This window comes from Anabas testudineus, chromosome 23, assembly GCF_900324465.2.
Source record: "Anabas testudineus chromosome 23, fAnaTes1.2, whole genome shotgun sequence".
NCBI classification, from domain to species: domain Eukaryota; kingdom Metazoa; phylum Chordata; class Actinopteri; order Anabantiformes; family Anabantidae; genus Anabas; species Anabas testudineus.
In genome coordinates this window covers 3,160,105-3,187,374 of record NC_046631.1, presented here as the reverse complement: position 1 = coordinate 3,187,374, position 27,270 = coordinate 3,160,105, and the positions used below count along the sequence as shown (strand labels likewise).

The window sequence follows — 27,270 nt, the reverse complement described above, 5'->3', positions numbered from 1 at the left end:
AAAACATACAGTGCAGTTACTCCAGTCACCACTTTGCTTTAATTCATCAGCCTGTCCATAAAGTTTAGATGGAGTTACTTATAGTTTGATGACATTTAAAATGTTTTCTATGTTCTATTGGGAATAAAATATGGGTTTATGTGATTTGATCATTGCATTTAATTTATATGTAGATTTTAGAGTCCTGACTTTTTGGAATTGGGGTTGTACTGTACCACTGAGCATGCAAAACACACAGGTCAATGAAAAACCCTGTTAAACATAATCTATGGATTTATTTCTTGCTGAGGACAAAGCCACCCTTCTTCTGTTTTTGGTTGTAAGCGGTTAAAGATGATGATGTTTTATACTGCATGTTCAGTTGGCAGAGAACAGATATGATAAACGAGGGGTATCCGTTCACATTTCACTGCAATGATGCAGTGGAACGAAGCCACCTGCACCTGTCAGATAAGCCTCCATTCAGTTTATAGACATGCTAAAAGATGGCAGCTAAATCCATTTAGATCCTCTGTGATGTACATGAAAACATAAACTGCAGCTTACAGCCACGAAACAGCCACAGAGGAAACATAATTATTATCTGTTGAATGTGTGTAAGGCGGAAAGTTAGTGAAGGAAGAAGATGAGCAGGAGAGAAAGAGAAAACATCAACAGCGTTGCGCCATCTTGTGGTCGGAGTTGAATATCACAAAGTTTCAAACTGGATGAGGCTCTGTGTATTTGTATTCATCTTTAATGCAGCACCTTTTTAAAACAAGCATGTTAAGATGGAAAATATGAGGGAGTGTGTGTGTGGGGGGGGGGTGTAAATCACATGAACTAACAAATTAAAGAGAAATTTCAAAAACTAAAAATATTTACAGTACAATAACTTTAACTGTGTGACACCATTACACACTGAAGCTAACACGCTCCAGTCATTTCACTTCCCAGAATCAATTAACATCAAAAATATTTTTTCTTTTTCCAACAAAATGTTACCAAATTTTTGAAAGAAATGGAAAGTTACCATAGTCAGTTTTTTTTTTTTTAATACTGACCCTTACATGAAAGGAGCTCATGAAATGTAACAAATATTGAAATCCACAATCTGTGATATTCAGTACACTCAACAGCGTAATTATGAGATGCTATTTTGTTTGGATACAAAAATAGGTTCAATTCAATATGTTTTGGTGATATTTCATGTTTGGTGAAATATTCCAAATCATTAGGTAGTAGTCAAAAAAAAAAAAAAACAATCACTTGTATGTTGCGTTATTCCCTCAGGATACTACAGTAGCACACTGTGATTGTAGCACTGACCAGCATGTGCTAAGTGTCATCAACAGGCCACTGGAGCAATATGATGACACATTTCTTTTACAATGATAATCTCATTTGACTTTTAATATATATACTTCATCTTGAACTCCAGGTTTTTAAGACATTTTATATTTCCGACCAATAGAATCCAACAGACTCTCTTGAAATGTCTTCCTTCATTAGATTAGTAGAGTAAAATTAAATGTCTTGAATATTAGATCATGTACTAGTATTTACCAGATTGATCCTTTAATATTAAAGATCTAAAGATGATGGGACAGTGCAGCATTTAGACAGACTGTGTTTTAAAATGCCAACAGTATGAAGGATATGTGAGTTCTAAGCAAAAAAGCACTTTGAACTAAACAGGAAGTGGTTTAAATCCAACTGTTCACTAATCTCATGAAGGTTTCTACTGTAAGTTGTCATTTTATTTTTAAATGAGCCCTTTTTATCTGACAAACTTGACAACACCACCCTCAGTTTCCCCTTCACATACCACAGTCCTTTGGAGAGAGAACACATTCTCCAAATGAAGCAGTCTGCATGTCACACATCGCTCTCATTCTGTGGCTTTTATAAGACTTTGGAAAAACTTTGGGCCCAATGCTGATTTAGGCAAAAGAAAAAACACTCTAAATGTTATTTGGTGTGTTTGTTTGACTTGGTTTGAGCACTGAAAACAGTGGCTGGACTTAATTTAGGCTCTTCAACATAGAATAGAGTTTATTCAATTCAGCACTAAAACATCTTGGTAACAAAAAAAATCTCAGGACTCTTGCAGGCCCAACATAGATTTGGTGTCAAAACTGTTCTGTGGTTTTGATGTGATGGGTGTTACAAAAGATTTATACTTACATCTCATCTTATGTGACTATTCACAATATTCTTCATTAAAATGTTTTCATGTGAGTTCTCTGAGAACTTTGAACAAAACAGGAAGTAGTTTAAGTCCAACTGCCTTCTGTCTGCAGAAACTCTGGTGTATGACTCTTATTTACAACAAAGGAAATTCCTTAGGACAACTATTAAGAGAAAAACCTTAAAACCTTGACTTATACTAATTTGTACTAAGTGGATCGTTTCTCCACACCCTGCTTGATCCCCAGCACCAAGTGCACAAACCAGTTGATCTGAACCATCCAGCCTTTCTCCCTGCAGATCTCTATCTGGTCCAGGAGGTGACGCTGTGCCTCGTCCTCACTGCGGCCAACAGTCAGAGCCTCACGGATGTATTCAATGTCCTCCTTACTCGTCAGCTGGGGCATGCCTGTTAATGGGCACAATAGACTCATGGTTCAGACAAAATATGATTCTTTGAGTATCTCTGTCGAAAGTCGGATTGAGGGGGGGGACTTAAACAAGCTCAAACAAGTCATTTTAGTCTCAAGGCCCGGGGAGCTGATTAAGCATAATATGGACACTCTTAAAGAGATATTGTTAACAAAGTTAGAAAGACACGAAACACAATAGCTTTGGGTTTTATGAGGACAGTAGTCATACCAGTCATCAGCATCATGGAGAAGAGAATGATGAGCAGGTTGGTGTGGTGCCGAAGGGCGAGGTAAGCCTTCACGCATACGTCCTGAGACACAGGTAAAGGATTTAAAATACGTACGTACTGTACATTAAGCAAAAGAGACATTTGAACTGTGGCTGTCACATCTTTGCAACACTAATTCTTGCAATCTGACTTGGTCACCAGCTGATTGCTGTAACTGTATCTCAGACTGATGATCTGTGATTAGCTTTCCTGCCAAAGAGCTTAATGTTCAGAAAACAGTAGAAATTGTTTTAAATTCTCTGCACCTGGAATTTTTGGAAGTGGGGGCTACTTTTCTTTCCCGACGTTCCCATGACATACAGGAAGTCTGGTGTGAGCACAAAAGGAACCCACTCCTTGCTGATTCCCATGAAGCTCTTATAATTCCCCAGGATGTGACCAAAGTCGATGTGGAAGAGATTCCCTGCAGCAACAAAAAGGAGACTAATATTTAGTTTTTCTGAATGCCATGTATCTATTTTTTTACTTAGATTGATCTTACTCTCACATTACCAACATCACAACAGCTGTTTTTTACATCTATTTTTTAACCTGCTATGAATGAAACAATATGAGAACTTTTTCTAAGCTGATGAAAACAAAATTAGGAACTCTTGTTCGTATGTTAGGTTTCATCATTCTTCAGTTCTTCTTGTTCTGCGTCACCAGCACAAATGAGGAAGTGATCATGAGAATGTGGGAATATCTAGGAGGTGCCCGACAACACTGGCCATGATATTTCCATAGTAGCACTTCACACTGCACACATAGTATTTGTCCTACAATCTGATAAATACACAGACAAAAGTTGCCACTACCAGATTCAGTGATCATGATGTTGTCATTGTGGCGGTCCCCAATTCCCAGGACATACGTAGCCACACAGTAGCCACCACAGGAATACAGAAACCTCTCCACAGCCTGTTGAAACTACAAAGAGAGGAAACGTGCAAATGTGTGAAACGAGACCACAACAAAAACACCGCCCCCTGTAGACGTCATGTGGAAACACAGTACTAAAGATGTGCTACAGGAAGACATAGTGAGACACAGTGTGGAGTCACCTTCCTGTAATTAAAGCTACAAGACGAACAGTTACATATTAGGATGTCAGGGCAGCGACATCTTTTAAAAATGAGACAGACACTGGGGGTGGAGGTGTCATGGCTAAAAGTAGTGAGTGTCTGTGTGATGTGGTGACAGGAAAAACCCTGAGGTTTGCTTCCTTCCTGTGTGTCACACTGCTACTTCCTCTAACGCGATAAACAGAGCAGCAGCTGGAGACAGTTGCCTCATCACACTGAACACATCGTAAACACAGCACGTCATCTGCAAATGGGAGTTTCTGTTGTTTGTTGAAGGATCTTGATCAACCAGAGAGCTATTTGCTGAATCATGTACCTTCTCCTCGCTGACACACTTGTCCCGCAGCCACTGATAAAGGATTTCATCTTTAAAAGCTCCAGTGCTTCCCACAACGCTTTGCTGGATGTTAGCGATGGTGGTGGCATCCTTCACAATCTCAATCATGCCTGCAGATACAAAGACAGAGATGGGTAAATGTCACACCACGCGTGGAGTGTCTGACTCATTTGTTGTCTAACTCGATAGCCAACCTATTCTGTTTCCTGTCGAGATGCAGCCATACGGCAACAGACAGAGATCTAATGACTCAGTCTCCCAGATCGACTCCATGATCAGCAGAATCTGAAAGAGACAAAAGAGGCAACTAAGTGCACAAAATCAGATTCAGTTGAGAGTCGTTCTTTCAAAGCTATGCTAACACTCACCTGCAGGATGAGCATATCCTGTCTGAGGTCATCGCCGTCTTTGAAGATGATGCCGATGGGGTCCTTGGACAGAGTGGTGGGGTCAGCCTTTTTAAACTGGAGCCACAGTGGTTTCTTCTTTGATGCCATTACTTTACACTGCTCAATCTGCACGCACACAAACAGCATTTTTTCTATTATCTAACGATTCACTGTGCGTATCACAGTGTTTCTGGTGAGAAGTCAGTCTATACATTTTAGCAACAGCAACCTGAGAACACTGGTTTACTACATCTAGACGTGTGTGTGTGTGTGTGTGTTTGTCCCTCACCATCAGGGCTCCAGCTCTCAGTCCAGGATCATAAGGAACTCTAAAATTATCGGGCAGGCCGGACGACTGCAAAATCTCGAGCTTCTGACGCAGCTGAAATACCACTGAAACACACCAAGTTCTAATTTCACCACTTCGATCAATTCTATTTGAATCTTCAAACCACAGTAAACTAAATAATTTCACACATTGCTATTTACTTTATATTGTTTCATGTGCTACATTTAAGGCAGGACCACTTGAGTTTGCCTGGATGATCTCAAAGTTACACTTCTCATCCTCACCTTGTGCAGTGACATCATATTTGTCAGCAGACATTGTCTTGATCTCTCTGGTGACTTTCTGCAAAGCCTCGGTCATCTCCACCTGCAGAGCATCAGTTCAACCTGCCAATTACTGATATTCTGCCAGTCTCACCAAAAGGTGACTTGTATTCACATAATGTATTTTGCACATTTGTTTGTGTAAGGAAGCATATAAATGACGTGACTTGTTGCTCACCTGTTTCCTGAAGTCCTGCAGCATGGCTTCGCCACAGCCTCTGAGGTAGGCCTCCAGCAGGACAGCATACCTCTGCTGGTAATGCATGGACTGGGCGATCTCGCTGCGCAGGAACCAAAAGAGGAAATGGCCTATTCTCTTGCTCTGAACAGGGAAAACAAAAGAAATACACAAGGATTAATAATTGTGAATGTTTATCACGACGGAATGAGATTATTATATCCGCGTGTTTTTTATTAATACTGAAACTTTTTTTGAATCTCTGGCAGGAAGACACAACCAAAACAAAAAATGGGAAGAAATAAATAAACCACAGGAATAAACACACACATCATTAACAGCATGACAAACCCACACACAGATGTTGGTCCTGCTTACCCGCAGAGCTCTCTTCAGCAGGAATCTGACCAGAGCACTGTCATGGTAGGGCTCAAACTTGACCGCCTGCAGGGAAAACACAGAGAATAAAGGTTTGATTAACAAGTGCATTCAAATATTAAATGACTTTCAGGATTTTCAGGTTTCACTGCAAAAATACAGTACAGAAGAAACTATTGCTGTTGTCATGTGAAACCCATTCAAAAATGAAAATAAGCTGGTCGCCTATTAACAATAATCCTTTGTAAAGGTTTTATGAGTTGTGAAATCCAAACTAAATGTTTCAGGGTCCCAGGACACACATGCAAAGCATTCTGGTACAAAACAGTGGATGTAAACACAACTGTTCACCATACAAACTTTAGTGTTTTGAACAGAATGTATTTGGTGGTGGCAGTGTGATAGAGTTCAAACTGGACTGTGGCAGTGAAGGAAGTGCAGTGAAAACACTGAGCTTATTGTTCTCCCACAGTGTACGACTGCAATTCAAATGTTAACTGTAAGAAGCACAGAGTGGTTTAGTAGGTCAGAGGATGTAAACGGACAGAGTGACGGACTGACAGCACACACGGGGGTACAGAATACAACCACGGTGAACTGAAAAAGTATAATAACGTGATCTGAGAAACAAAAAAAAGGCTCTATGAACAAGCTCAGAAATTGCACAATCCTCAAAACAGTCAGTTGCTCATTCCTGTGCCCGGTGGTGAAGATGAAATGCTACATCTAAGTGCAAAAAATGGACACACAAGAACTAACCATACCTAAATGAATCAGAGCCCAGTTCACGCTCAAAACAAGGCGACAGGCAACATTTTTCAGTAAAATGTTAAGTTTTGTTTGCCCAAAATGTGGAGACAGCCTCACTGATGTTAAAATCGATATAATAAAAGCTGAAATTCATTTTTTTCTCTACATGGTTTCGTTGTGTTTATTTCTAAAAAACAAAAAGAGTACGCAGAATCTAAGTCTGTATTACCAACATCAAATTTCAGAAAATAAAAACAGTATTTCTCTCTGTGTACACACTACAAAGAATTCCATAGACATATCTTAAAAAATACACTGGGATGACATCCTCCGCATACAGTACACAAAGTGGACACAGTGTGTGATAACAGCGGACAGAGTCATTTTCCTATCACAGCACGGAGGCTATGTTGGCCTCTGCTGATAACTCATATTGCTCATGCAAATTTGACCAAATAGTCAACTGAGGTGACACATCAGGAGACAAACATGTGGCGTGCCTGTGCTGACCAGCCTCTTTCCATGAGCTTGTGAAATATGCACGTGTCTAAAGTGGTACAGGGCATTTACTGGAAAAAGTGCTTTGTCATGTAAAGTTCATCCTATCCTGAAAGTTAAATTTGGAAATGTTAATCATCAGTATGCCAAAAAAGAACAACTAATTTCTGACTGTTGAACTAATGGCAAATTGTTACTGATGCATGTATACTGACTATATTCAAGCAAAGTACCTCCACATAATTATACTTACAACTTCAAAGGTAAGCATACAAAAGAAGACTCACCTGTACAAGCTGCAGAAGGTATCTGAGCACATCATCATCTTCCAGAGTCTCCAGCTTTCTGACAGCCATGGAGCGAACCTGGGCATCTGAGTAGTGACAATCCAGCAGCTGCATGGCCAGACCAACATCCAGACCACTGAACGAGAACAACAACAACAGGCGATGGTACACTGGACATGCTGAGGACAGATACACATGGTGGCTGTGTGAAAAGCCTTTTACCTGCTGTCCCACGCACTGCTGCGCTCCAACAGACGGTGTGTTGCCAAAACATCTTCCTGCTTGCCCCATTTGACTGAGCCTAGAAGCTTTGGGTATGCCCTGAAGCCAAGAAAAGATGGTGACAAAATAAATACTTGTACATCTGTGCTGTATTTTATAGTATTTAATAATATGACTACTACCTGGGGTCACGCATACACTCGTGTCTGAAGTGCCACAGCAGCTCTTTGTCTTCAGGACTGAGAGGATGCAGTGGATCAGTAGTCACAATAGCCTCAAACTGTTTCTTTAGGTGGTTTGGCATCTCTCTCTGACCTCGCTCTCCTCCCTCGGATTCCTCACCCACAGCTCCCACATCACGGCCCACGTCCCGGCTCTTGGGCAGCACCACAGGATAACAGTACTTGTCCAGTAGAATGGCAATGGCCATGGATGACTCCTTGTCTGGGTTGGTGGCTGATGTAAGCTTGTCCGCGTTGATGCTGCTGCTACTCTCCTCGCTCTTCTCTGGCATTTTCCACATGTGGAGGATGAACTCGCCCTGGCGGAGCAGAGAGCGATGGTCAATCAGGAGCAGGTTGACGTAGTACAGGAGACGACTTTTGGTCTTTCCTGAAAGATGGCCAGACAGACAGAATTAGTTAAGCTTCAATGTGGAGACTGTCTAACATAATATGAAACTAAATGGGAGTAAACCTTACCGTCATGGCTGCCTCCTCCTGCTGTATTATCCTGGTAGGAGCTTCCCTTGGAGTTTGGAGTCTGAGGTTGCTTTCCGCAGACCACCTACAAGTTAACAATAAAGTTCACAGCAATTATGTAATAGAGCAGAAAAGTCAACAATTCCAACTAATGTCATGAATACATCGCTGTGACATCACAGCACTTTGAAGCTCTTATCCTACTTCTTTGGAGAGTGGTTACAATGTTTACTCTGCCTTTAAATTAATGTTTGAGTTTACCTGGAGGCTGAGGCGTGCCCCCTTGGGCAGGTCCTTGATTTTAATGTTAAACTCCAACCAGCAGTTCCACAGCACTTCTTCGTTGAAAGTTTTGGAGGTCGTCCTCTCCTAAATACAAATATAATATAACAATAATAATATAATTCCATTGGCTATATACAGTAGTTGTTTTCATTGTTATTGTCAAAGTCAGCTACTCTCCTGCAAGATTCGAATGACCTTTACCTAAATGTAATCCAGCTTTAGTGTTTTTCATTTTATCTGACTGATATGAGCCATGTTCACTCTCTTGCAGCTCTATCAGAGCAGAATTATGTTACTGCTAATGGAAACTGAATATTTCCTGGTTCATTTAGCTTGTGAAACACCAGCTTGCTTTTATTGTGTTGTCTTTGTCACAGATGTTAGGGTTTACCAACATTATTCATCAATATTGTGTCTATCAAGGACAATTTCTGGCATTTTTAGTATGTTTTACAGAGATTAACGAAACCAAAGCAAATGTTGCAGCTTGGTATTTTGCTCTTTTAAAGTTATCGATTATTTCTTAACTGCCCTAGAATCAAGGTAAATCAAAGCTATTATCTTTAGTTCCACCAGTAAACATGTGTCTTCATTACCTGAGCTAAAAGTTGCTGGCCATGAAAGATGCTGGCCTCTATAAAGACAACAAACTCTGGGACTTTGGGAAGGGTTGGGATGTCGATACCCAGCACCTTCACTCTGAACTTCCTGTTACAGTCCCACATGGAGATGGTGAACACTCGTTCATGGTCCTTCTCATCGATGGTCAACTGCTCATGGGTACCTGGTCAAGAAAAGTCAGGGGGAATATATAAAGAAAATGGCCATAATATCACTAAAACCTGATACATACAGTAATTCACATGTAACACATTAACACAGGTACTCAAGTTGTTACCTGCAACTCCAGTGCAGTCATCCACTTGGGCCCAGTCCTCCTTCTGGACCAGATCTAGATCAGGATCAGGTGGTGTCTCCAGGACGAGATGGATCTCTTCACCATTCTTCAGACATTGACGGATCCAGTTAAAGTTTTGCAGTGGTTTATCCCCATACAGGTACTCCTCCCTTTGTAAAGAAACATTGAGAAAGTGTAAAGCATAAAAAAATGAAAATTATTTGTTTAAATTTGTCACAGTATCACAACTATTTTTGATTACATTGAGTTGTTATGTAAAATGCAAATATAATCAGAATGCAGACTTGCAAATCATTTAAAAGAGGATATGTAACACAGGAGTAAACACGCCCCAGTTTTCATTTACATTTCACACAACATCCCAACTTTTGTATAAGCAGATGTAGTTTAGCAGCTCACATACCTTCCACAAACACGTAGCACATAGTCTGTCTCACACACGTTGTCAGGGATGCCCAGTAAAACTCTTTTATTGGCTGTCTTGTTGAAGAAGCTAGCCAATACCTAATGAAGTTGGAAATTAGCCGGAAAATGATACATGAAATGGTACAGTTAAAGAACAGAAACATAAGTGTCATTTGTTGACAGATGTATCTACCTGTGCTGGTGTGTCGTCGATGGAGACCTTGATGGTGTGGCTGGCCGTGCTCATGTGGATCACCACCAATATGTGTCCGTTACTGACCTGAGAGGAGAAACAAATGGAACAAATGAAATGAAAATGCCTACTTAGTAATGGATCAAGAATGCTGTGAGAAAATGAACAAGCCTTGGACTGAAACTCAAACGTTGCAATATACACAGCTAAAATATGAGGTGAGATATCGGTGTTTTCTTAGGAAATACTTTCAAATCTATTTTAACACACACCTTGCTGAGCAGGTGCTCAGGCAGTGGCTTGCGGGTCACCCAGGGGTCCATGGAGTAGAGTTTTGGGTCACGGTCACACAATTCAATGCGACGCGGTGTCAGCAGCTTCCTGCGGGTGAACTCCAGCTCGTCATCGTGCACATTGCTGACATCAGTGACATCGTAGCCAATCAGGTAGTTTAGGTAGCGCTGGTACTGCAGGGACTCATCTGAAGGTTGGGGACGAGGGACCAGCTGGATCTTCCCCACATCTTTTTTCAAAGCTTTAAAAACACCACGAACACACTTGCAACATCACAACTGAACAACTGTGTTTATAACTCTATTGGCAGGTAACAGTTTTTGTACCTCTCCAGTAACGAATGCAGTCTAGTGTCTGGAAGACCTGGTGTTTGTCATAGATCTCACACAGGTTGCCTTTCTTCTGGTACAGCAGGATGCAGTGGTCAGGAGAAAACCGTTGGTAGAATTCAGGACAGAGATTTGAAGTCACTGCCTTCAGCCACACCTGAGCTTTCACCTTGGAAACAACAGACATAAGAATGTATTATAGTGAATCAATGTAATATATAATTCGCACATTAATATAATTGTTGCTTAAGAAATCAATAAATTAGGCAACCTGTTCCACAGTCCAGTTTCCAGCCACCTCCAGTTGCAGACTGTCAGGGTTGCTGCCCCACGTCGCAGTGGGGAGAACAAACTCAACTGTGATCTGATCCATGGAGATGCTGGAGGACGAGGTGATGGCCTTCTTTCTTCTCCTCCTTCGGATCTCTTCACGTAGGACAACGGGCTCTTCGTCGCTCACCTGGATCTGCTTCCTGTCCATCGCCTAGCTTGGGGGAGGATGAGAGATAGACAGAAAAGACCCACTCCTGCTGTTTACATCCAATCCTCAACACATGTTCTCCACCCCTTTAACAGGCAGATTAAGGAAAGGCAAGTTAATCATATGAGCCAGAACTACAAATAATCCACCTATATATTCAGAGAGATGGATATTTTGATCTTTAACCGTACTGGCAGTGGGTTATAATCTATAATCTTAGTACTTCTAGTCTTATTTCTGTAATCTAGTGTATTACTGCTACAGAAGATACTGCAGCAGAGGTGTAACCAATATTAACAAGCATGTGTGTGTGTGTGTGTGTGTGTGTGTGTGTGTGTGTGTGTGTGTGTGTGTGTGTGCGCACTTAGGAGATGCCTCATGTTGACATAATTAACAACAATGACAACTACTAGTGTATAGCCACTAATAAAGATGTGGATGATAGTATGTTTGGCTAATGTTTGACATGATGTAACATGTAATATAGGAATGGAACAGGCCATTGCAAACATAATTTGGCGGTCTGAACCTTTAAAAAAAATACTAATAATAAACCACGAGCCGCAGTAAAGTTAGATTCAGACGCATGATCTTTAATGAATCATACGATTAAATGGCTGGACTTTCCCTTCTGCTTCTTCCACTGCAGCAGAGGAAGTTTTTCAAAGCAGGAAGCAAAAGCCGAGCGAGCATGGATGTAACTAAAACTACAGACTTACAGTGTGCTGTTTTGACGACGGGGCCAAAAAAAAAAACACTAAGTTATTCCGTATATCTACTGTTAAAACTGACGGCGACAAAAGCTTCGAGGACTAAATAAAAGGACTCAAAGCACCAGAAGCGAAGCAGGCTCAGTGTGTGTGAATGTAACGGTACCGCTGCCATAATAATGACACGGAGAGGCGTCAATTTAGTACAACACATCAAAAAACTTCTTATTTGGACTCACCAATGAACGCAGAAAGCAACGAAACCCGGAGCTTTAGGCGAAAGTTTAGGCATTTATGCACCATGAACAGGCCACACACCAGGAGTAAAAAAAAAAAGTTATAACTCTGTGAGCAAAAAAGCTGGTTTGAGGAAATGCTGCGCTTCTACTGACGCTCGTCAAGTTCACCGGTGGACCTTTTCGAGTCAGCGTAACAGCGACGCTTCCGGCGTCTTTTCAAAGTAAAATACCACAATAGCGCACGTCAAAGTGGTTAAAGTGAACTTTGTGCAAAAATATGTAAAAGAGGCAAAGAAATTGCTAAAGAAGTGAATATTTCTGATTTAAAAAATATTTAAACAGGTTTAAAATGAGTAAGGGCGTGTTTGTTTCGATTTGCTCTCCGTTAAAAAGAAGTGACAGGAAATGTAAGCACGTATGTGTATGTAATCATGTCTACCTTGACGTATCCTGTACAGTACATGTACTGTAGTTCCGCACAATGACGATTGTATTTATGGCAACTTTGAGTTGCAATTGTTGTCTTAAGAATGCTTGTATCTATAAATACTGATGTGCACACACAAGTGATTTAGGCCAAATCAATAAGTATATTAAAATATTCAGTTGCTAATGTAATATCTAGCCAACATCATATTTACTGACACTAGATACTTTTTACTTGTATTAAAGTCACAAACTGACTACTTATTATAACAGTACACAGTTCGGCTGTACCCACTGCTAAAAACAGTATGATCCCAGTTTGCCCAGCTTGCTGCAGTTAATTATCTATAATTACACCCAAGAATGCACTTAAAAAATATAGCTTTATAAAGAAGTTTCACATGCATGTGTACCTATTAGACAGAAAACACAGATCTGTCACCACCTTCACACATCAAACTTATGTCATCAGTTGTTGTGGCGATGACAATGAAGACAACAAGTCTGAACTGAACTGACCAATGCGGACGAGAGAAGCTGCTGATTGACACGGAGCCTGGCCAATAGCATCGCTGGGCCAACTGCGTCTGCACCAGCCCTCTTCCCCGTACAAGGCGACTGTTTTGGTGAGTTAAGGAAAGTTCATTGAAATAAATTGTGGGTTTTAAAGCGTCGAATTTGACAAGCGATCACAGCATTTGGAAGATGCGTCATTTAATTAGCCGCACGAGTAATAATGTGAAGTTGACACGGTTTATTTCCCTGTCGTAAATGTAATTTCGCTGCTCGCTTCGTAAACCTTCATTGTTGACGTTAGTTGTTGTAACTATCTTTGCGTAATATGACGGCTGGTTCGTTTTATATGTACTTGATCATGTTTTGTACCCTTAGAAACTCCTTAGGTTGTATGATTTGCCCTCGATAACACATAAGATACGGGTTTTGTTCGTTTTCGTTGACGCAACTTCAGTATTTCAACGACACTTTTTGTTTCGTGACAACAAATGGCACTGCGTAGTCTGTAGTTTTACTGAGCGTAAACACGGTGACACCAGCAGCATATCCCAGCACTCGATAATGTCACAACAGGAGCTTTGTTGTAGATGGTTAGGTTCGTGTTTTTTACTCATTTTGGACTCTTTAATTCAAGTATTATTATCGCTGCCCTTCTCAGTACTGAATGAATGGGTTCCTTATGCGCATGCGCACAGAATCTCAAAGTTTATAAACAAGAGTGAGTCACATGATGGGAATATTGTGAAATGGATACAACAGAAACATGCTCTGATCATGTGTGTATATAGCTCAAAGGCACAATTTGTTCAGTTTACACAGTTATGTCCACATCTCTATTTAACATTATAATCTGGTCAATACGCTGGAGCTTTGAGAATGTGTCTAAATTTAGTGTAATGGCAGCTATGTCTGTGGTACCCTGTGTCTCCCCATGGCATCCTATACATTTATAGCCTACACATACAGTTCAGAGAAGGATTATGTTTCTCTCTGTGTGTGTGTGCCCATGGAGATCTTGGAAAATGGTCAATAGTGACACCAATAAATCTTTATCATTTGGCTCTCTACATCTGTCAGGGACTGTGGACATCATGGTGTGGGAGGTGGTGACCCCAGCTGTGCTGTCCAGCGACACCAAACATCACGAGGTCCACGAGCCGGAAAATACAGGTAACCACCTGAGCTTAGAGAGTGAAAATGGGTGCAGTTTTCCCTTAACTAACAACTAATTGCCAGACTAATCTCTGATCATAAACTGTGAAAGAGCTGTTGTTTTCATATCTTCTTATACTTGTGAATTAGTAATACATGTAGAAATACTAATGACACTATAATAAAAGTAGAAAAACACAGGAATATTTGCAAAATATAAACATTTTATCGAAGTTGTATGAAGTTGTAGAGAAGGGTTTATATTTTTGTTTTCTTCCTCAGGAGTGATGATGGATGCTGATAGAGGCCAGTCACATGACCCGCTCCGCTGCGAGGAACACTTTCCCTCCTCACCTGGCTTCCCCACCAGTGACAGTTATATGGAATATGGTAAGACATGAACATACAGCAGGTGTAATGTAGCTATTGGGGTAATAACACAAAGCCTGTGGGCTCCATTAGTTTTTTTATTTAAAAACGAAAAAGGAAGACTATTCAGAATCAAACCTTTTAGTTGGTGTTTATTTTCCCATTCTAGACGACCTGCCAGATCTACAGGAGGTTCAGGAGGAGATGGATCCAACAGCTGCACCTGTGTACCAGGTGGAGGTGGGCGTGTCGCATCAGGAGCGTCATGCAAACACAGAGCCACACAGCCCTCAGCTTCCTGACACACACTGGCTAACACAGCTGGCTCACATCGCCACTGGACCTCAGAGTCCACTGCTACAGGAAACTCCTCACAGCAGGTCGGTGTTTTTTATGCACCCAATGTGACATAAATGTTAATGTCATTGATAAAAGATCCATGGTGAATAGGAAATTAGGTTTCTTTTTTGTACCCAATTGTGTTCTAAGCGACATGGCTGCTGTGCTCAGTAGCTTTCCTGTAATAGCTACTACAAGTCAGTAAGTTCTTTAACCAGTACTTACAATCCCCTGTCATTTTCAGCTCATCAGTCTGCATCACGAGAACCAACAATGATCTACATTCCTACGCTCGGCCTCCTCCTCCTCTCCCCAGCAGCACCCTGTCACCCTGCCGAGGTCGTGGCAGGCAGCGCCGGCACAGCAGGGTAGAGCTAAGTTTACCTGCTTCCGCTCTATGTGGCTCACTTGATACATGGTGGCAGCTTTGTTCTGATGGTGCTTCTCCTTCCTGTCTTCACAGACTAGCAGCGAATGTGGCTCTGCAGTGTCAACCAGATCGTCTTTGTCTGACGATGAAGACATGGGCTGGAGCTTCTCCTGGCCTTCTACTGCTTGGCACTGTTTTCTCAAAGGTAAACACACACAGAGACAAATGCACTGTATACAACTACTGTTTGAAAGGTATTCCACTTCATCATTGTTCAGTTATTATCTGTGTTACAAATGTGAAGAGCTGCTCTTGTCTGTCATCAGGTACTCACCTGCATTTCCACAGCGGCTCCAATGTAGAGTGGCAGGATGTTGAGGACCTGGACTCTGCAGAGGAAGACTCTGGCGACAAAGAGCGATCCAGATCTCTGAAGGTACATAATACAAGCAGCTTGTCTGACCACTTAGTAGGTAGTGAGATACAAATGGATTTGTCTGCCATGTTTATTCTAAGCAGTGGTCTCATGGAGTCCGAACAAGCTCCTATAATCTTCAAGTGGACAAAATAAAATGTACATACTGAGAAGAAGATCTTCATGCTCTTTTACAGAGTTATGGCTCTGAGGGTCTGCAGCTGGTCGAGCATTCAGAGATTGTGTTGTCTGGTCAGGCTGTCCTACAACTGACCTTTGACCCTGGGGCTTTCGGGCATGCTCCCATGACTGCTCGATGCCAACTAGACCACCCTTTCTACGTGAAAAGCAAAGGTAGTAGAGTTGATCAGAAAACAGTGCAACTGTTCAAACTATGTGATACTGACTTTTTCACATGCCTCCTTCTTTCTGTTAGGGTGGTCGTCATTTTACCCGAGCTTGACCGTGGTGCATTTTGGGATACCGTGCTATGAAATGGAAGTAGGAGATGTGTGTCTGCCTCCAGGACACAGAGATGCCAAACACACTGATGATTCGGTGGTCTTTGACACATTCAGGAGGTAAGATAGACACAAAACAACAGAAAAGGCTAATAATTCAAGGTTAATACATGTAAATAAGACATGTATTGTAACCCCCCAACTCTATAAACTGGTTAGTGTCTGTGAAAGACCAGATTTTTTATGTGTGTCTTCCTCAGTTATGATTTCACTCCTCTGGACTCCTCTGCCGTTTACGTCTTGAGTAGTATGGCCAGACGACGGCACGCCTCCCAGTCCAGCAGTGGAGCTGTTTCTCCAGAGAGAGACACATTACAAAGTACTGGTCTTTAAATATGCATAATTTACCATATTTATGTACTGTACTTTTTTTTTAATTAAAGTGGAACTGTTGTGCAAGTCAAAAACATTAAAAGGACATAGCATTAGTAACATTTGGTTTTTGTTATCTTAGTACCACTCTGTATCTGTACAGTAAATATGTACAGATGCTACAGTTAAAAAACAGTCTTTTGTTAAAACTGTTCACAGATGTGCACAGTTCCTGCCACTCCCATTCTCCTTATCAAAAGCCAACCAAAAGCCAGCATGACAGCGCACCAGGAAGTAATGCCACAGCGAGTAAGTGCAAGCGACCAATGAACGCCTTCATGCTGTTTGCCAAGAAGTTCAGGGTGGAGTACACGCAGATGTACCCAGGCAAAGATAACAGGTACTGTAGCTGCACTTTGTCACGACCATCGTGAATCGGTATTGTGTATTCACGTGTGTTGAATAGAAACATGTGGTCTGTGCGTTTAGAGCGATCAGCGTCCTCCTCGGTGAGAGGTGGAAGAAAATGCGAAGTGAGGAGCGGCGAGCGTTTACTGTGCAGGCCAAAGCCCTCGCAGATGAACAGAAAAGACTCAACCCAGACTGCTGGAAACGCAAAAGAACCAATTCTGTAAGGACACACGCATGCGCACACAAACACACACACACTCATTCAACCTGTATTTTGTCCTGCTGGCTAATTCCTCATTTTTGTCTAACAGGGTTGTCAGGGAAATTAAGGCTACAGAAGAAAACAGGGCAACTGATGGACAAGAAAAAGAGAGCGACTCCTAATCTAATATTTAGCTTTAATACTATATTTTCTTACCAAGAGGCTTGTCTTGATTTTCCCGGAGTGAGGATTTGATTTAGTCTTTTAAAAATATGTCTCACAAAGCTTATCACTGAACAACATCATCTGCTTTCTTGAAAACACATCAGAAAAAACACGTCACTTCTCTTTCTCTCGCTTTTCAAAGGTGCTACATTCAACATGTCACAGCGGTATGGTAACTGTAACAAGGAATCAAACGTGACATTTTTATGCTGCAGGGCACTGTAGCGCCTCCCTCTAGAGAGGACATATTTCCAAATGAAATTAAGCAGCAGATCAGCAGGGTTATTATCTGTGACTGGAGTCAGTCTCCATAGGTGATTCAAAGCAATGTGAGTTTTGTGAGAAAAAAAAAAATTATGATCATAAATCAGGTGGAGGTTGTGGTGCTGTAGCATTTTAGATAAGTAGAGAATGTAGCTATTTTCTGAAACTATGTATTATATAACAAGAAATATACAAAGTACTTTCTTGCCTGTATTACTTTTTTTATTTGCGTGTGTTTTGCACAAGACAACATGTTTTCACTTAGCTTTCTTGTAATTTATCATGGTAATATTCAGTAATTAAACAATTTTATACAGTCAATTCTCAAGTAGAGGCCCAGGTTTTTATTTACATTGACTTGAGAAGAAAATCAGGCTTTTTATTAGAGACAGATTTAATTTGAAGGTGTTAAGTATTTTATTTTACGACGAAGCCTCCATCTGTCCGGCCTCAGTTTTTCAAATTAAAATTAAGCTGTTCAGTAGTGTGAGTTCTTTTAGGTTACTTAGAAGGCTCTTATTTTGAAAAAGAAAAAAAAGTTTGGAGTTTTACTTACTGCATTGTTACAGTAAGTTAATATGTTAAATTTACTATTTTACAAATTTGAGAATATTTATATTCGAGAACTTAAAGTATTTGATTAGTATTGTGACAATATAATAGGTTATTGCTTTAGTTTCTTACGTCTCTGTGTGCCATAATAAATTATTATAAACATTTTAACCAGTAATAAGTATATTTGTTTAGAATCAGAGAAACATAAATACAGGTGAGGCTTGATGAGAACTGAAGGGAATATCAGAAGAAATGACTTCGGCCGACCTACGGCTCAACTTTGTTCCCTGATTAAATCATCAGCAGGAAGTATCACTAAGTATAAATCCATTTGTCAGAAAGCATAATAATAAAAACTATTAATATTCCCAGGGATGGCAACTGTAGCCTTTCCACATTAACGAGGTTCATTTTTAATGCACTATATACACTTTATCTTTTGTGACTGCTACAGTATATTGTGTAATGACAAATATTATATGATTATACAGAAATACTTGTTTTTTGGTTTGACTTAATCTTTTTATGTTTTTGCTTTGATTATTTGACTCATGTTTGCCTTTACTCTCATGTCTCATGTCGTGTACAGATCAATCAGAGGAGACAAAACATTGTACTATACAGTAGTAATAAAAGCATGATGCATCTTATTGGTCCTGTATCTGTACTTATTTAAAACAAGAAAGGTTGGGGTCTAATGTAAACCACAACAATTTTCCCTACCAGACTAAATGAAAAACGAAGGAGGCTGCTTCTTCTGTCCTTGCTCTTAGACTATGACACCTACAATGAAGAAGACAAGTTTCAGTCAGAGTCAAGGTTTGAAACAAATCTTTAATCATGTTGCTTCAGGTTGTTGCTATATACATACTGCACCCATTTGGAGGTGTAGACATTAAGCTGCTACTAATCATAATAATCATAAAGATAAGAAGAGATACCATTTAATTAAAACTATAAACACATTTCCAGGCTAAAATTATCAAATAGAATCCCCACAGTTATACGTGTGTGTAAATGACTAGAAAATTGACTTTTATAGTAAAATAGAAAATATATAGAGATACAGTATAAACATACAGTAATTTGGCCTTTTGATGTATTCAGGGATATATACGCAAAGACGTCAAACATACGACAGATGTGGTTAAATCAGTCTGGTTTAGTGGCAGTTGCTGCTGTGATTAGTGCCATTTGGCATCCCCAGATGAGCTAAGGACAAAAAACAGGCACAGACACAAGCGCCAATATTGAAATATTCAATTAATCAAGGCTGATTAATCGTGTCTGACATAACTAATCAATAATGAAAACAGTCATAGCAAGTGACACAGATGCCGATACAAAGTCACAGGCTCAGCTTCTGAATAACATGTTCAGTCTGCAACACCGAGGTTTATAAGAAATAAAAATTTCCCAAAATACCAGTAAGTTCAGGTCTATTTCTTTCTTTCCACTGCTCATTGTCTCATTGTCTAAACACTGACTTTCTGCAACATTATGTGCCAGACTAATGATGTAGTGATCCTACAGTGGTTGAATATACTGACTGATGATTCTGCTATGAAACTGCTTTGAGAGAAAAGGATATTTTCCATCCACTGTGAAAACCAGCCACTACTGGAATCCTCACAGCCGCCCACAGGAGTGGAGGAGGAAATGCCAGACTGAATATTTTAAACATAGAATCTCACAATTTTTTCTTCTTCTCTTGACTTCTGGGTACAAAACAAACACAGCGGCACAGTAATCTCCCTTAAGAAAATAGATACAAATCACACATCATTATTTTGGCATATTAGTAACACAGCTGCGTCAAAGCAGGTTTAAAGTACAACAACACAAATGACAAAAGGCACAGGGCACCAGAGACCATGCAGCCAGTGGCAATGAGACATAAACAGAGAAATAAAACCGCAGTAAATACCAGCAGTCACTTTACTGTCACTAGTTAGGCCTTTGAGATTTTGGTTATTAGAAACGTTCTTCTAAATAGGAATACATTCTGCTGGTTAATGTGCAATGTATAAAATATTTAGTAAGAAAGACAGGGGTTAGTGAAAATGTAATTTGTTGCACTATTTCCCTTTCATTATATTTATTTCTATATTCATAAATCTTGCTTTGTCCATTTGACAAATGTGATTTTTATTACTATTTATTAGCTTTTAGAGAAAAGATGGAATACTGAGAGTAAAAGAAAAATTAAAAATAACAACGAATGAGGAGAGAGAGAGACCAGAAATTTAAAAACAAGTGTAAGAGGATAGAAAGATTAAAGTTTATTCAGTCTTTTTCCGGAAATGTTTGGCCTTCTCTCAGAAAGTACTGAAGCTCTGTGTCTTCAGGCTCCACACTGACCAGCAACAGACATAGTTGGGAAATGTACAGGTTTTTGCTAGTAAGGCAGTGAAGCTTTTTTTGGTATAAACTTTAAATAGCAAAACTATTTTAAAGGGCTTTTAAGTTGTAGCCAATGGCTTTAATAATGAGAAATGATATAGGGATTCTCTAAAAATCAGTTATCAAGTTGTCATGATCTCATTAATCAGAAAATCTATGGTTTTAAGAACATGTCTCTAACTGGATTTAGCTCCAGATAGTATTTAGCCCTTCTTTCCTTTCCCTTTTTTCTTAAGTGGTGAAAGATTTGAGTCAGATGGAGTTTACTCAGTCTGGATTGTTTTTACTAATGGACTATGAAGCATTAATAGAGAAACTAGTTAACTTAAAAAACGCTTATAAAGGATGCCTATTGGAAAGTGGCGCATTTTTCTCTTTTAAAGTAGAAATCATATTATGGCCTGTTGAATGTGAGCTGTGTTAGATTCTGCAGCTCTGTCTGCAGTGCATGCTAACACTGACACTATGATGAGTAAAGGCAGCCATTGTTAATGACCTGTTTGGTGAGTTTGTACAACAGAGAAGAAATATTCTGAAGAAACTCCTCAAATGGCAAAAACATTTTGGCTGTAGTACTAGTAGTTCATGTTTTATTTTGATCTTGAAACTGAAATCTGTGCTTACTAAACATTAAAGCATCAACGTGCTCAGTTGACAGAGCTAATCATTCACAAACACAGATTTGATGGAGCCGATTCTCATAATGGCCAAATCTCAGCTACCACATGCCTCGGGTTACGTTGGTCTGTGTATTCTCATAGGACACTTTTACTGTGTGTGTGTGTGTGTGTGTGTGTGCGTGTGTGCGCCTCCTCGTTTTTGTATGCATGTGTCTACATGAGTGACTCCAGGCTCTCTGCAATGTTGTTTTGTCCCAGTGGTACAGATCCATTGGTTTCTGGACTCTGCAGGGCTCTCTGGTCCTCCTGGCTGCTCACCAGACTCAGCACGCCTCGGTAGAGATACTGGTACTGCTCCTGAGTAAGACAAAACACAGCCTTGACTGCACTGTCCTTATCCTACTGTCATACCTTTTATAACATAGAATTTCTAAACCTGCTGACTAGGACAAGTTACCCACCTTAGTGTTACTGTAAAATTCATATAGTGTGTGTGTGTTTATATGGCTATCATTGTGAGGACCAGCATGAATTTTTAACCATTGGACTGAGCACATTTTTACAAAGTGAGGACATTTTAGTTTTTGTTAGGGTTAGGGTAAAGTTTAGGTTGAGGCAGTTAGTTGTGACGGTCAGGGTTAGGGTAAGGGAGTACACGTGATGAATTCAAAATTGGTACAGAGTAGATTAGCATGTCAATAAGTGTAAACACCATTCAAACGTGTGTGCATGGCGCTCATAATGATTACAAAAGCATGCAAATGACTCTTAGACTTACTACATCATTAAATACGCCAGGCCTCATTAGGTTGGTCATCCGTGCCACCTGGTAGACATCTACTGATCCCTCCTCCTCTAGTTGACTGGACAGTGTGGTGAGAGCGCAAAACAGCCCTGATGTAGCACCTCCCAACCTACACACACACACACACCAGCAAATACAGCAAATTGTGGTGGTCATGGCTTAGAAAACATATCTTTCTAAAGAAAGAAATAATCTTATCATTTAGTGATCCTGTCTTGTCGCGTGTTGCACTCACGGATCATGTACAACTGTAGGTCCACCAGCGTGTGTGCTGTGCTCTCTGACTTGGTTGATGAGATCAAAACTGTTCCTGATGGGACTGTCTGGGTTTGGCCAGCAGGGGGCGCTGTAATGACACACCTCCAACACATAATTGTTCTAGATGGATGCAGAAAAACAGGAGAGAGGAAATGAAGTGTGTAAGAGAGAGAGTAAATCTCCACTGGTTGTCTTTTAATGCATTTTTAAAAATACTACGTGTATAACCTGTGTAGAGGCCATGGTAAAATCCTGCACCAAAAGTCTCTCATCATTGGACAGAGACACGTGCTTCTCCCCAGAGTAAGTCACAGTGAAACCTTCACAGATCAGTGGTTTGTCTTTACTGGGCCAGTAGACACAACACTGCCCCTCTTCACTCTGAGTAAAACAAGAAAACACATTATTATTATTATTATTATTATTATTATTATTATTATTATTATTATTATTATTATTATTATATAACAGTGCTTGTTCTATACAGTACAGTTAGTGTAAGTATTACAGAGAGAAAGTGTGTATGTGTGTGTGTGTGTGTGTGTGTGTTTCATACCTGACAGTGTGGGTCTGGCAGGCAGACAACAGTGTGTGTATTATGTTCCCAGATCATTCTCCAGAAATCAGCAACGGTGCTGCTAAGAGGAGTCTGGGTCACTATGAACTCCTTACTATGTTGATATCCCTGTGGAAAACACAAGCAGCATCAAACTACCGCCACATGTTTCTTTAATGTATTAAACACAGCAAAGGTAGTCTTTGAAATTGAGACAAAGACACGATTTCCTGTTGTCTTACCATAACGTAGGAGGCATTGATGTAACCTGTGGAGTTTGTTTCTGAAGCCGTCAGGCAGACTCTCGATCTCTCCACTAAACAAAAACATTCAGACATAGAACAGCAATACAACATCAAATGCGTATTCACAAATTCACAACAGTTATGAAATTTCCACAACAGTTTCAGTAGTTGTCTAAGGTTTACCAGGCATCAGAGCTCTGGCTCTATTCCTCTCAGCGTTGCCATCTTTCAGAGCAGTGCTGTAGTCTGCGTGCTTCGCCTGACGCTGACTGATCAACTAAAACAAAAGGAGTGTGCACAGTTATGAGAATAATATGATCAAGTATTGCCTAAATTTCTTAAATGCAATGTTAAACTCATTAACATTAATGAGCAGAGGGTACTATACTTTGAACTGTTTGTCCATGCGTGTCCTGCCTGAAGCTCCAGGAGTCAGAAGATCAGACACATAAGTGTGGAGTAGGTCAGAGGTCACAGACGTGTCCCGGCTCAAGATGGCCTCCACCAGAACATCATGGATGAACACGTACTGCTCCTACAAGAAAGAGACAGGCAAATGTATTTTCATCAAACACTGGCTGAATGGCAAACTTTTACAGTGTGTGTGCATCGGCACGTCAGTTCATTTACCTCTGTCTGAACCAGGAAGTTCCTCTGAGTCCGGACATGTTTTAGGAAACCAAGAACGTTCACTGTCCCCTGATCCTGGATCTGCTGCAGCATGCTGTCTATCACTATGTAGGTTCCTGTCCTCCCTACACCAGCGCTGTGACACACACACACACACACGTGTTATGTCAAACACAGAGTACACTGCACATGACATATCTAGAGGTAGCTCTCTAGTTGCCTTCAATATTAAAGAGGACTCTGTACTCATACACATACACACACATACACAAACACTGTCTACCTGCAGTGAACAAGGACAGGTCCCATTTCCTGTGTCCGGGCCTGGGAAGATGCTCTGATGAAGGACAGGACAGGCAGGGTGTATTCTGGGACGCCCATGTCTGGCCACTGGGTGTAGTGGTAATGGAGGACTGTGTGTTCAGCTCTCTTCTGAGACGGCTGGAGGACAAGATAATGTCTTCTAATGCATATATGTGTGTTTGTGCACACTATTTCTGGACAGCTGACACATAACCTCAAGTTTCAAGTGAACTTCAAATCTGCTGTTGCAGCAACTGTAGTGTGATGTTTGTGATGTACCTTATTTGTGGCATCTCTGACAGTAAATATTCGCAGTGTGTAGTAGGCGAGGGTCTTGCTGCTTTTCAGGGTCACCTGGTATGGACCATATTCCTCCTGGTTCTCCTCGGGCCAGTACTGGTCACATTTTGTCTGTAGAAGGACGGAGGAGATATTAGAACAGAGGATGTGTGAGTTCTTTTGTCTGTGAGAGCAGTTCTTAATACTAGAAAATTAAATATTTGGTCTCCTTTCAGAAGGTAACAATTTATAATTGATGCTTTAGAGTACTGTAGATGAAACAGGTGATACAAACCCACGAGAACTGCTTGTACTGAAGCTAGGGGCTAGTGGACAAATAATTAATTAGTTAGTTTGCAATTTTTTTTTGTTTGTTTTGTTCATATTTTAGAATCTTCCAGGTTGCTCCTTTAGCAAGATAGCATTCACTTCTACAAAATTAGTTTGAGCAGGTTGTTGTTGGCATATGAAAAAATTTACTCTAAATGTATATATAGAAAAAGTATTTAAATAATTCACTGATCTTTTTGATGAGGTCAGACTGTCAAACTGGTGGATAAGGCAGTACCAGAGTGATCTCCTACCCGTCCTTTCTCCTTGAGGTTGGTGATCATGACAATAACTCCAACATTCTGCTGCCAAATCATCCTCCAGAAGTCTTCCCTGCCTGCTCTGAGAGGTCCTTGAGCTGCGATATAAGCCCTTGTTCGCTCATAACCCTGCAGAAGAAACAACTATTTAGCCAAACTTTGAATATAATGCAACAATACATACAGTAAAATTAAAACAAGACTTGTAAAATATACGTAGAAAATATACGTACATCAACAAAGTTAGCGTTAATGTAGTCGCCACATTTCCCATCTCTGTCTAAACTGTTGGACAGCTTTACTCTGCTGTGGTCATCTAGGTAAGAGAAACACGCATTAGCTTGATTGTTAATTTACTGTTAAATTTAAATTTTATGCAAATGTTGAACAATGAACAGATTGAGCAGTGACATACAAGCCAGTATGTTAATGTATCGGTTCTTGCTTTTGTTGTCAGGGTGATTGGAGCTGTCGGTGGTGATGCCCATGTCCACTGTGCAGACCTGCACCTCCTGAAATTCAACACAATGCATAGTGCAATGCAAATTAGGTTAAATGCTCAGAGGAAGCTATTATAATAGGAGGAAGTATTATAATATAATGTCTACTATGAAGACAAAACATAGAATTAAACACTTGAAACACTCAATTAAGTTGTCACTACAATTAAGAACACTTGTGTACGAAGGAATGAAAAATAATAGCTCATATTATAGTAGCATTAGTCTCTAGTTCATACATCATGTGTCAGCTTCAAATGTCAGCTTCAAAGACAAGAGTAAAATAATAATTCTTGAACTTCTGTATGCAGGAGACTATTATGCAATCCCTTCTGTAAACTGATTTCACTACAGCTGTGTGAGAGAAACACTGTAAATGCAAAGTGACCTCTTTTCAAATAAAACTTTATCATGCAGCAACAGACAAATTATTTCTAACGCAGTTGCAGGATGATAAGACAAATGCCATTTCTTTCTCATTTGAAAACAAAGGACAAGAGAACAACACTTCTGCAAGTGGAGAGGGGTGGTAGGTGTCTTACCTCATAGGATTCTTTGACAATCTAATGGAGGGTGGTGAGGATGCAGAAAGCACGACGATGGTGGTGGAGGTGGTGAAAGGAGAGTGGGAAGGGGGACAGGATGACAGACAGACAGACAGGGAGTCAGTGCAGGTACAATACAGGAACATGGGGTCCAGATACACACAGAGAGGCGGCGCCAGGTGTGAAATGCACTAATATTCCCATCTGAGCTCTTTTTCGATTTTAGTCGTTGTTTGGCATGTCCTTTTATTCTCCACAGTAAGAAATTAAGACATCAAACTGATTGAGCAAGTACCTAAAAGGCATGTGTTTATCTACACATCAAGGCTGTTTCTGCAGCTATAGTACGATTATGAAAATGCTGTTTCAAAATGGAAGAAAAACACAAATACACAGGAAAAGAATATATGTATTATGTGTGTGTGTGTGTGTGTGTGTGTGTTACTCAGAAGATTCATGCTTGGAAACAGAGGTGACTAATGCCATGCAATCAATCTTAAACATGATGACATTAAATTAACCCTTGTTTCAAGTTCAATACAAGCAGATCTACACCTTTGATCAACCTGAGAAACTGAGAAACATAGTTTTTTTTTCCTGTGTTATGTGCCTGAGTATTTGAATTATGAGTCTGGAATGTGAACCATGGCTAGTTCACAATGACTACCATACATACCGTTTGCATAGCATGTTGTACATGAAGGTTACACGTTAACACTGTGCCAAATGAATTTCCTAAAAAACATGATGTTAATAGAGATATGGAGGAGCATTAAGGAGCTATGATAAATGAGGTACTGAATACCTATACACTTGAACCACCAGTAAATGGTCTTTTTCTTTCTCCACTATCTTTGTCTAGTGGATTACTTCATGTGGCTGTGCCTCCTGATGAAGAAAGCCCACAGACATGTTTCTGGTCTCATGTACTGTCACTGTCAACATTCCACAAACCTCAAACTCTTTGGAGAAGGTGTTGGTGGAGTGGAGCTCCATGACGTGCTTCACAAACTGCTTCACTGTCATCGGTTCATGACCATCTGTAATATATGAGTAAAGAGAAAATTTTATTGCATCCTCTTAACACTGGCTCAGCAGTGATAAATAGTGTGTGTGTGTGTGTGTGTGTTACCTGTGGCCAGTAGCAGGGGTGTAGACGGAGCAGATATGACTTTAGGCGATGCACTATCATCTGGATAGAAATTTGCAGCTTGGAAACAGTTTCTGTAACACAAACAAATCAGAATCTAAAATAACTTTACAGATAAAATTGATGCTGACAGATATTGCACTTAGATACTGTGTGCATATCTGTA

General features: G+C 40.3%; 3 protein-coding genes across 8 annotated transcripts in view; 1 reads left to right on the top strand and 2 right to left on the bottom strand.

Moving 5' to 3' along the window:
* Positions 1 to 1,016: 1,016 nt before the first annotated feature.
* Positions 1,017 to 12,315, bottom strand: pik3cg (phosphatidylinositol-4,5-bisphosphate 3-kinase, catalytic subunit gamma). 2 transcript variants are annotated; one of them, XM_026362791.1, is made up of 24 exons: positions 12,144 to 12,315; positions 10,985 to 11,201; positions 10,711 to 10,882; positions 10,363 to 10,625; positions 10,091 to 10,177; positions 9,896 to 9,996; positions 9,472 to 9,641; positions 9,170 to 9,357; positions 8,550 to 8,657; positions 8,289 to 8,373; positions 7,770 to 8,199; positions 7,588 to 7,686; positions 7,366 to 7,501; positions 5,831 to 5,896; positions 5,453 to 5,596; positions 5,236 to 5,317; positions 4,952 to 5,055; positions 4,642 to 4,788; positions 4,468 to 4,558; positions 4,253 to 4,383; positions 3,670 to 3,781; positions 3,118 to 3,275; positions 2,812 to 2,893; positions 1,017 to 2,578 (listed from the first exon to the last, which is right to left on the bottom strand). In XM_026362791.1, exons 2-24 carry the CDS (start codon positions 11,192 to 11,194, stop codon positions 2,379 to 2,381), a joined length of 3,366 nt encoding a protein of 1,121 aa, XP_026218576.1. In that variant the 5' UTR covers positions 11,195 to 11,201; positions 12,144 to 12,315; the 3' UTR covers positions 1,017 to 2,378. The 2 variants fall into 2 exon arrangements, with proteins under 2 accessions (XP_026218576.1, XP_026218577.1); XM_026362792.1 differs by having other exon boundaries at positions 10,985 to 11,197.
* An 842-nt stretch (positions 12,316 to 13,157) lies between these two features.
* Positions 13,158 to 18,870, top strand: LOC113164749 (HMG box-containing protein 1-like). Its single transcript, XM_026364200.1, has 13 exons — positions 13,158 to 13,195; positions 14,163 to 14,255; positions 14,520 to 14,627; positions 14,776 to 14,986; positions 15,190 to 15,313; positions 15,409 to 15,520; positions 15,642 to 15,751; positions 15,928 to 16,084; positions 16,167 to 16,311; positions 16,452 to 16,570; positions 16,783 to 16,963; positions 17,053 to 17,194; positions 17,286 to 18,870. The coding sequence occupies exons 2-13, from the start codon at positions 14,177 to 14,179 to the stop codon at positions 17,301 to 17,303; spliced, it is 1,506 nt and encodes a 501-aa protein (XP_026219985.1). The 5' UTR covers positions 13,158 to 13,195; positions 14,163 to 14,176; the 3' UTR covers positions 17,304 to 18,870.
* Positions 18,871 to 19,050: 180 nt separating this feature from the next.
* ptprz1b (protein tyrosine phosphatase receptor type Z1b) overlaps positions 19,051 to 27,270 on the bottom strand; it is a 55,909-nt gene continuing 47,689 nt past the window's right edge. For 3 of the 5 annotated variants that reach the window (XM_026363131.1, XM_026363134.1, XM_026363133.1), the window contains 17 exons: positions 27,087 to 27,178; positions 26,909 to 26,994; positions 25,952 to 25,972; positions 25,325 to 25,421; positions 25,143 to 25,225; positions 24,904 to 25,038; positions 24,320 to 24,451; positions 24,021 to 24,178; positions 23,738 to 23,873; positions 23,496 to 23,642; positions 23,291 to 23,384; positions 23,105 to 23,178; positions 22,863 to 22,991; positions 22,535 to 22,687; positions 22,284 to 22,426; positions 22,022 to 22,157; positions 19,051 to 21,600 (listed from right to left, as the gene is read on the bottom strand). In XM_026363131.1, the coding sequence (XP_026218916.1) occupies positions 21,457 to 21,600; positions 22,022 to 22,157; positions 22,284 to 22,426; positions 22,535 to 22,687; positions 22,863 to 22,991; positions 23,105 to 23,178; positions 23,291 to 23,384; positions 23,496 to 23,642; positions 23,738 to 23,873; positions 24,021 to 24,178; positions 24,320 to 24,451; positions 24,904 to 25,038; positions 25,143 to 25,225; positions 25,325 to 25,421; positions 25,952 to 25,972; positions 26,909 to 26,994; positions 27,087 to 27,178 (1,960 nt within the window). In that variant the 3' untranslated portion in view covers positions 19,051 to 21,456. The remainder of the gene's footprint in view (positions 21,601 to 22,021; positions 22,158 to 22,283; positions 22,427 to 22,534; positions 22,688 to 22,862; positions 22,992 to 23,104; positions 23,179 to 23,290; positions 23,385 to 23,495; positions 23,643 to 23,737; positions 23,874 to 24,020; positions 24,179 to 24,319; positions 24,452 to 24,903; positions 25,039 to 25,142; positions 25,226 to 25,324; positions 25,422 to 25,951; positions 25,973 to 26,908; positions 26,995 to 27,086; positions 27,179 to 27,270) is intronic. The other 2 variants (XM_026363132.1, XM_026363135.1) reach the window with 1 other exon arrangement.

Bases quoted from the DNA above. Each gene is read 5' to 3' on its own strand.
- pik3cg (XM_026362791.1), bottom strand. From the start codon at position 11,194: ATGGACAGGAAGCAGATCCAGGTGAGCGACGAAGAGCCCGTTGTCCTA. The intron at 9,642-9,895 runs GTATGTGAGCTG...TTCTTTACAAAG, and splicing joins GTGCTACGTGTTTGTGGAAG to GGAGGAGTACCTGTATGGGG. The intron at 8,200-8,288 runs GTAAGGTTTACT...GCCATCTTTCAG, and splicing joins AGGAGGAGGCAGCCATGACG to GAAAGACCAAAAGTCGTCTC.
- LOC113164749 (XM_026364200.1), top strand. From the start codon at position 14,177: ATGGTGTGGGAGGTGGTGACCCCAGCTGTGCTGTCCAGCGACACCAAA. The intron at 14,628-14,775 runs GTAAGACATGAA...TTCCCATTCTAG, and splicing joins TGACAGTTATATGGAATATG to ACGACCTGCCAGATCTACAG. The intron at 15,521-15,641 runs GTAAACACACAC...GTCTGTCATCAG, and splicing joins TTGGCACTGTTTTCTCAAAG to GTACTCACCTGCATTTCCAC.